Here is an 8,891-nt window from a genome sequence, read left to right as displayed (position 1 = left end):
CGCTGGGCCCTGCGTCCCCGGGCAGGGTGGGCGGGGGTCGAGGGTAGGCCCCCTGTCTGGGGGCTCCGGCTGGGACGCGGAGGCCCAGAGGCCCGGCAGGCGGCGGACTGGGGAGAGGGGCGCGGCCCAGGGCAGGCCGGCGGAGCCCGCGCTGCGCCCGGGTCCCTGCGCGGGCGCCCCCATCTCCGCGCCTCCGCCGCCGGGGTCGCTACCGCGAACCCGGCGCTGCTGTTAGCTCCTGCGTTGCCTGTGCTCTGGCGCGTGGAGCGGCAGAGCCCGGCGGCTCCAGCCCAGCCCCGCGCGCGCACTGAAACCCTAGCCGCGGGGGATCGATAACCCGGGAGTAAGTGGGGCTGCATGCGTCTGCCTCGCTGCGCGGCTCTGCGCGCTTGCAGCTTTGCAGCAGGGCGGCAGTGCCCGAGTCCTGGGAAGGGGTGCGAGCCCAGGACCCCTTCTGCGGTATTGGCCTCCCGCAGACCAGGGCAGAAGCTGACCCACTCTGGCTCTGGGACCTCGGGTGTCCACGCCCCCGCCGCTCTCTCCGCAGCGCCTCCCTCCTATCGGGTTCCGAGGGACCCTGGCAAGTCCCCTCCTCCGCAGGGAGCGAGGGTGACGAGAGGATGGGCGCCCCAGGCTAGCCGGAGAACTCCCTCTAGCCAGCTGCACACACCGGGCACCCCGTGGCCCGTGCAGAGTTAATTGTGGATCGCGCTGCTCTCTGGCACTGGCGCGCGCTTCTACACTCGCGGTCCAGATTTAAGGTGGTCGGGAGCAAATGAGGGAGAACAAGGAAATCAGGACCATTTCCCATTCCTCTCCTTTCCGACAGCTGGAGCAGGCTACCTCGCCTGCTCCTCGCCTTTCTCCGCCCCAAGCAAGCCTGGGAATCGGGTCGGGGAAGCGGGGCGGCCCGGGGGCTCCTCTCTCCCTGCCGTCCGTACCCTCCCCCTGCACTTGCGCCCCACCAGCGCCACTCCATCAGCCGCTGTGCGCACCTAGCCCTAAAGGTAGGACTTGAATATTTTAATAGGGCAATAAAAAGGATGTTGACCTATATTTGCAAGGAAACCCATTTCTGGCTTCAGTTATACGTGCATGGAGTTTCAGAAAGTCTAGAATTGGCTGGGAGATTGGCAGCTCAGAAATCTCAAAGGAGGTGGGGAGAGAGAGGAATTCATATTTTGCTTAGCTTCCCCTCCCCCCACACTAATATTTATTCTCTCTTAATTCTTATGCAAGCAGGTTGAAAACTAAAGTGATGCAATGCCAATAAGTTCTAAGTCCCTCCCCTAAGGTACCTCGGGCTTGGAAGAAGGAAAGAGCATCCTTAAAGAAATATCGATACGTTCACACTCTGATGGGCACAATTGCGGACATGCAATCGCAAAGCCAGCTCTGCGATACAGCCAGGGACCCAGGGACGGGCGGAGTCGCCGCTGGAGCCCCTGCCTTTTGTCAGAACTGCCTCTTGGCTTTTCCAGTTGAGAATTCTTTGGTGGGGAGGTGTAGGGTGGGGGTTGTAGTGGGAAAGAAAACCACAGAGGCGACGGGAAGCGTGGGGGCCCTGAGCTCCAATGCCCAAGGCTATGTTCGTTGCACAGTGCCCAGAGGCCACTCCGTGTTTGTGGGAGGGGGATTCCCACCCTCTCCTTCCATTTCCACTCCTGACTTGGAAAGGGCCGACACCCCCCAAGTGAAGGTCTCCCCAAGTTACAAGCCAGGGCAGAAGTAGGATGGGGAAGGCCGTTGTAGCAAGACTCATCAAATCAGGGCCATAATGAACCACGTCTGTTACCGTCCTCACCCCCACCACACCCTAAACTTCTCCAGCTGGACCCTTGACCTCCATTCTCCTCCAGGAAGAGGAAGAGATGGGGGGCGGGCAGGTGGGTGGGGAAGAAGTGGGTGAAATCACCTTCCTATCTGCCCGAAGAGCAAACAGAGTTTAGTCTGGAAGTGTTGGGCTTCTCCTAACCCCCAGGAAAGCCACACATTCCACGCCCGGCGCTGGGTTCCTACCTGAGTCATCAGCCTGTCCGCTCCGGTGTTTTCTTCATCCTTAAATATGATGTCGGGGTTGTAATTGGGGGTGAGTTCCTTAAATCGCTCGGAGTTTCTGGAGATCTTCCCTTCATATCTTCCGCTGGCGCCTAGGGTCTTCTCAGCCACATTGGGGATAAACTGCTTGTAGGCTAAAGGGGTCAGCTTTTTGGGGTGCCGCCTCTTCCCGAACCCCCTGCCCGGTCCGCACGCCAGTCCCGAGCACACCAGCAGCGAGGAGACGAGGACTAGCAGCAGACATCTCGCCAGCAGCAGCATCTCGCCCATGGAACTGATGACTTCCGAGCTGTCCCCGTGCGGGTCCGTGCGCGAGTGCGCGCGGCGGGTGTGTGCGTGTGCGCTCTCTCTTGCGCTCTCCCTTCCTCGCTCCGGCTCGCCCGCTCGCTCGCTCCCTCGCTGGCTGCCTCGCTCTTTCTCTTCCTATATAACCTTGCCCGCCGCGGCTGCGGGGCACTCTCCACCGCTCCCCACCCAGACAGGGGCTGGAATGGCAGGCTGCCGGCCGCTGATAACGGAACACATCGGAGTTGGGTCGCGAGACAGCAATCAAAAGACAAAAAGAGTCTGATTTTAAATGGTAGCAAGCCTGGAGAGCTTGTGAGAGAGGCTGCCTTTAGCACTATATTATAGCTGCCAGGGGCGCATCTGATTGGCCAAAGCCGCACAAGCTTGTCTTCTGATGTTAACCCTGAAGAAGACTACATTTTTTTTTTCTGTTGCTGCTGTTGCTTTATTTTCACCTGAAGGCTTCGAGTTTAAAAACAAAAATCTTTCCTGAGATAGAGGTGGGCGGGAGGGAGGCGCGCATGTCTTGTGGAGACAGCAGTCACTCCCGGCTTTGTGTACCCCTTGTGTTTCCCCTGACTTTTCCTGGAATGGTAGGTGCTTCAGTTACAACCAACTTAAGTTTTTAAAGGACAGTTTAACGCCCCCCCAAGCTTCAGTCATCAAGCACAGAGTCGTTCACACATTTGAGGGGCACAGCTGCCCAGCTGTTATTTAATTTTTCTTCCCCAGGGACTTTAGAGTGCAGGCTCCTTCTCCCTGCATTTTGAAGAAAGAGGACTGAGCCTCTCCTGAAGACTCAGCCTCTGTGGACCGAGGATAATTATGAGTGACCATAACTTAAAGCACCGGTATTTGAAATGCTTTCAGCGCCTTAGAAAAATGTAAAAATAGTGTTCTTTTATTGTGCTTCAATTAATACTTTTTTTTTTTTTCTTTTTTGTAGAGCTCTGCAAATGGGATGGAGGCGTGCTCAAGGGCAGGTACAGAGTGAACTGCGGGCGTCAGGGTGGATGGGCAAAGTAGGTCTGGGGGCTGCACCCCAGCACAGAGGAGAGAGTGGGGGTCAGTGTGTGCGCTGGGTGTGTGGAGGCCATTGCAGGGTGTGTGGGGGGGCAGGCGAGTGGGCGAAGCTGTACTCACACAACCCGCACGATCGATCAGAGCAAAGTGCAGAGCCAGGGATGAGCTGAATGTGGAATTCAGGCTCCTTGCAAAGCTGGCCTTGTGTGGGGGCTCAGCAGGCCACCAGCCTTCAGGCACAGGAGCCACCAGGTCCTAGGGGCCGCAGCCCAAGGGGTCAGGGGCCCTGGGGGAACAGTGTTCTGGTTAATGAGGGGCTTCCTAGAAAGAGGGCACAGTGCCTAGGAGTCGGCAATCTTTGAGTCTATAATCACTTCACTTTTTACAGAAAAAGTGAAACAAAAAAAATCTCCAAAGTCCTAATTAAACCAGGAAAATAAAATTTGAAGGCCCCCCCAACCCTGCTTTTTTTTTTTTTGACAGATCATGCCCTCCCCTCCTCATCCCCCATCCCACTCATGTACAATAATTCCTCTAGCATAGGATGAGGGAGTGAGGGTTATTTACGTGGAGGGGAAATCCTGACCCTGAGGAGTCATCAGATGCTGCGAATGGGGCCCTGTGAAGTTAAACACTCTCCCTTGACCCCAGGCCATTGGAGTGGAGGGGGAGAGGCCCCTTGTGAAGCTCAGCCCTCAAACAATGGAAGTTTCCAGAAGTTTCCTTTGCAGATCAACTTCGTGTGTGTGTGGTGGGGGAGAGAAGGAGAGGAGCATCTTAAGATACATGTCTTGGGCATAAGAGGCTGAGCGTTAACAGCACTTGGTGGTCTGGGTCCCTTCGGGGAGGTTGACCCAGGCTCCCCATCCCACCTCTTTTTCTTGTTCTTTTCCATGGTTTGTGAAGAATCATGATCCCCGGAGGAGCAGCGTCCACTTGACCAGGCCCTGGCAGTCTCCACCGAGTGGAGCCGGAGCTCAGCTGAGCACAGGGGATCTCCAGGTGGTGTGTCTGCGCTGCCTATCCTATTCCCAGTAAAAACAGACACACAACAGGACCTGTGTCCTCTCCAGAGGAGGCCGACCTGTTTGATGTGTCTACCTGCACAGCATGTGGATGTCACATCACTGGGTGGTGCCTGGGCTGGACCAGCGACCTGGCCCAGTGGGACACTTGCAAACCTTTTCACCACCCTGCCCTCCACCCTTGGCATCTCCTCTTGCCCCAGTCCCTCCTCCTCCCCCCGTCTTTCCCGCTACCTACCCCCTTACACATGCAGGTGAGTGCAGAAGGCCCGCCACAGGGGTTGTCACCCTGGGGCCTGAGAGATTGGGTGCACAGGCCCGCCAGGAGGTGGCATGTGCACACAGCTCACCTCTGCAAAGCGCAGGTGGGCGGGGTGTGCTTTGGAAACAAAAGCCTGAGCTGCACAGAGTTCTGCGTGGGCACAGCTGGACGTGGGGTGCCCCCAGGTACGGTCAGCTCCCTCTTGGCAGAGTGCAGGGAGAAGATGTGGCTTGGCATTGAGCTTGGGTGACTCAGGGCATTTCCTGAAACTTCCCTGCCCCAAGGGATGGCGTGAGGCCCCCTCCCTCCCTTCCATCTCCAGACAGCTCTGGACACCCTGGAGAGCACATCAGGGGCCGCCCCCCTTGTGGACTGACCAGTCCTCTAGAGTGAAATAATGATAGGCCGGAAAGCCTGCCCCCACGTCTAAGTTCAGAGGGCCTGTCCCTCCGCGTGGGTTGCGGGAAGCTCGGCACAGAAAGCAATTCCAGTTATGTGTATTGTGTTAGAACCAGGCTGCTGACTGAGCCCCCCAGAGAAGCTGCTGCTCTGCCCTCCCGCCCCTCACTCCCCTTTCTTCCATCCCACCCACTCCCCACAGCCCAGCACTGCCTTCCCCACCAGAGGCCAGACAGTTCTATCTCTTTGCCTTTCCCCCCGTAAGTCCATTTGGCCCCCTCCCTGCACCAGCAGAGGCTCCAAACCCCAGCCTCCCTGACAAGGCCAGACATCCAGACATGCTGGGGCTCCATTATTCATCTACCTGGGCTCTGCCTCTCTTCCTTGGGGTCATGCGCATCCCTCCCTCGCTCCTTCCTCCAGCTTTCCCTCCCCACCCTCCCCACCTCCACCCCATGCCCAGCATCCCTGCTGAGGACAGAAGCTGCCTCCTCTTCTGCCCCAGCCCCAGGCTCCCTCCTGGGCACTGCCCCTGCCCCTCCTTCCGGCCCCTGCCGCTAGATGGCCTCCTCACTCTGCCTTCAGCTCAGGCTTGGCCGGTTTGGGAAATCCCTGCAGTCCCAGGTTGGGAGGCAGCCTCCTGGTTCATCCTCCCCTGGTCCCATCAGCAGTTTCTGCGTCCCCCTCATCTCCCCTTCCCTTCCCCAGATTTGTACCCGCTGGGCCCTGCAGTTATGGAGCCCACCTGCCTAGCATCTCCAGGTGCTGCCTCTATTTCTAGTCTCTGGGGTTGGCCTCTAATCTTTCATGTCCTTCTCCCCTTTGATTTTTCTTCCTTATAGTAATTCCACGCAATCTCTTTCCATCCAGCCATCCAGTCTCCACTTCGTTCTGGATTTTCCTGGTTTTGGCCAGTGGTACTTCTGCACTCCAGTTCTCTTGTGACTGCATCCAGTGCTCTTTGGATTTGGGAGGGATGCTGCACCTTAGCCGCCTTTCCCTAACTCCAGGGTCCTCCCCATCCCTGGGCCCCGGGGATGTGAGTCTCCAGCTTCCTGGAGGGCTCAGGCTCTGGATAGCCCAGGAAACCCAGCCACACTCTGCACAGCACCCTGACAGTGGCCTGGCTGCAGGCGGATTGAGGCAACACTCTTCTCTCCGTGCCAAAGCCCAGGAGCTTTGGGGTGGCTGCAGGGCTCTCTGGACTCCTGCAATCACATCCTCATGACACCAGCGCTGAGGGCAGGCCAGCTGGGAGGCAGCTGCCAAGACACACAAGGCCTCAGGGGACCGTACCGGCATGTGGAGCCAGCTCTGCTGAGCACCCACTGTGCAGCGTTTCTCAGCAGTGCCGTGCAGCAGGCACTGGGCCACCCTCAAGCCACCCACAGGCCCCATGACTGTGGCTGCAGCCCTGTTTCTTCCCGGCCTGGGCTACTCTGTGAAGCAGGGTGCAGGAAACCCTTTGGTGACTGGGATTCCCACCCTCATGCCTGCTTGCCTGCACAACAAGCCCCATGGAGCCCGGTGAAGCCCTGTGGAGACCCAGCTCACATGCATGAGGGCTGCAGGCTCTGAGAGATGAGGACCCTGCAGTTTCTGGGGATGCTGGAAAGATCACACAGCCAGCTCTGTCAAAGTAGACATCCTAAGGCAGGCAATCAGCTCAGATGTGAACGTGCAGCCTGAACTATGTTGCTGTGTGACTTTGAGTTGATTTTCTCTCTTTAGACCATTGCTTGCCTTTGTTGAGTCACTTCGTCTTCATTTTAAGTAATGGGCCTTTCTTCTTAGGTCTACATAATGCCTCAGGTGTGTGCCTCTGTACAGTTTCAAAGTGGTCTAGCACCGTTGTCTGGGGAGCCTGAAGCTACATTTGGGAGCTGGAAAGGAGGCACAGTGTGGGCAGGTGGCCTTGTGCCCAGGGAGGAAGGGACCCTGCTGAGTCTGCATGCTGCTCCTTGCACCCCAGCTACCTAGAGATCCTTCCACGAGACCATCATTCCTTCCATCTTGGAGCCTAGTTAAGACACAGATGCCGTAGACAGTTAATGTATTAAACCCTTGTGCACAGGAGAAACACCTGGGGACTGAAGAAAAGCCAACAGGCAGTGCTGGGGCCTCACTCCTGAGCACTCAAGTCAAAATTTCTGCTTTGCTGATTTCCCTGATGGGAATCCCCAAAACCCAGGAGCAAGTGTGGGAGGGGAGAAGTGGGTGCAACTGCCAACTCCAAGCCCCTGCTGCTCCCCCAGGCCCTGGACACTACCCAGCCTCTGGATGCTGCATCTGCTGCTCCCCCAGCCCCTGGACGCTCCCCAGTCCTGCTTGATGCCTGTGTGCCTTGGGCCCCGTCCGCCCAGCTGGGCCTGGCATGGAGCTTCAGACGCAGAGCTTCAGACAGCAGTGGTCAGAGGCCTGTGGGGTGAGCTTTAGATTCTTTCTGGAGAGCGCGTGGAGGTGGTATGGTGAGGGGTCAATGTGAGTGGGACACATGCAGTGCCTGGAGGCTGGGGCCCCTCGGAGGAGTGAGGACGAAGCTGTGTGTTGGGGGGTGCTGGGGTGGTACTGCCACGAGCAGCTTTTTCCCAGAACCACCTGAAGCTGGGCTCAGCTCACTCCCACTGGAGGAGGGCTCCCTGGCTGGCTCCATAACTGCTCTTCTTCGATGAATGAAGCCACGGAGCCTGTTCTTACCCACTTCTTGCACGAAGGCTGTTTCCTTACAGGAGCAGAATTAAGCCGAGATCCACCAGGCAGATTCGGCAGCTGATGCCACAAGTTCCACTGAGAGAACCAGTGTCACCGAGGCCGCTCCTGTGCTCTGTGCCACGAACCCCTCCCGGCTTCTGCTCTGTCCACTTCCATGCTCCCTTGGGCCATGGAACTGTCATGACTCCGCCTGAAAGCAGTGGGCTCCCATGTCGCCTGGGATCTCCACAGTCAGAGCACTGGTCCCCAGGGCCCTTCAGAGTTGTATTTTCTAGAGACTTGAACATCGCAGTAGGGTCAGAGATTATCTGGAGACGTCCCCATGCACTGGGCTGTGGTGAAGGAGGGTTGCAGTCTGTGTGGACTAAGGAGATCCTCAGGGCTTCACCCCTAAGCTCCCGGGCAAGCCACGCAGCCCCTTGAGACTTCTGTTTCTTTATCTGCAACGTGGAAGTCTGAAGTCAGTGGTGCCAGAATCAACAGTGTCAACGCCAGAAGCCCTTCCAGCCCTGGGTTCTATGAGTCCCTGGTCTTGGCCTCAGGAGAACTCATGCAACAGTTCCTCTTCAGAGTGAAGAAAACTAAGAGTCAACCCCCATCCCACCCCGGTTCTTGCTGTGTATACAAGACAGGACCCAAGAGTGATCAATCACCTCCTTGCCTCTTCCTGTGGCGTCCATTGGGTTGTGGCCCCACCCACACTGGGGATCAGCCTGGTTCCAGCAGCCGTTCCTGTCCTGGGGCCTTGGCTCTGTCCTTTGCTTGATTGAGTGCCAGCCGGTGTGCTCCCTGGGAGGACCCAGGTATCACCACAGGGACCTGCTCTGTCGGCTTCCCGGACGGATGGGGGGTTGGGGACAGGGCGATGCTGCCCTGGGGCTTGAGGGGCATGGAAGCCCCAACCTCATCTCTCCAAGGAGTATTTCCCTTCTCTGCTTTCTTGAGAGGGGATCCAGCCCACTTTCCTCTTCGTGTGCAAAATTAAGAGCCAGGGGCATCAGTGGCCAAGGCTGTTTTGGTAGCAGATGCACAAAGACAGATTTAGGGGTCGAAGCCTGGGCACCGCAGGTGCAGGGAAAATGTGTGGGGCAGGGTCTGGGTCCATCAAGAGGTGGGAGAAGGGC

The 8,891-nt window shown here is 57.6% G+C and overlaps 1 protein-coding gene and 1 long non-coding RNA gene across 3 annotated transcripts in view; one reads left to right on the top strand and one right to left on the bottom strand.

Annotated features, from left to right (window-relative positions):
* Positions 1-2,821, bottom strand: part of SHH (sonic hedgehog signaling molecule) — an 18,190-nt gene extending 15,369 nt beyond the window's left edge. Inside the window, exon 1 of the mRNA XM_017860555.1 lies at positions 2,020-2,821. Coding sequence (XP_017716044.1) covers positions 2,020-2,328 — 309 coding nt within the window. The 5' untranslated portion in view covers positions 2,329-2,821. The remainder of the gene's footprint in view (positions 1-2,019) is intronic.
* Positions 2,822-3,087: 266 nt separating this feature from the next.
* On the top strand, positions 3,088-8,362 carry LOC108521004 (uncharacterized). 2 transcript variants are annotated; one of them, XR_001883097.1, is made up of 5 exons: positions 3,088-3,197; positions 3,293-3,329; positions 4,276-4,371; positions 5,926-7,480; positions 7,785-8,362. It is a non-coding gene; the product is annotated as an uncharacterized LOC108521004 (long non-coding RNA). The 2 variants fall into 2 exon arrangements; XR_001883096.1 differs by having other exon boundaries at positions 5,926-8,362.
* Positions 8,363-8,891: the final 529 nt, after the last annotated feature.

Source organism: Rhinopithecus bieti, unplaced genomic scaffold (assembly GCF_001698545.2).
Source record: "Rhinopithecus bieti isolate Rb0 unplaced genomic scaffold, ASM169854v2 scaffold_50877, whole genome shotgun sequence".
Taxonomy (NCBI): domain Eukaryota; kingdom Metazoa; phylum Chordata; class Mammalia; order Primates; family Cercopithecidae; genus Rhinopithecus; species Rhinopithecus bieti.
The sequence above is the reverse complement of the archived record's forward strand: the minus strand, read 5'-3'. Positions and strand labels throughout refer to the sequence as shown.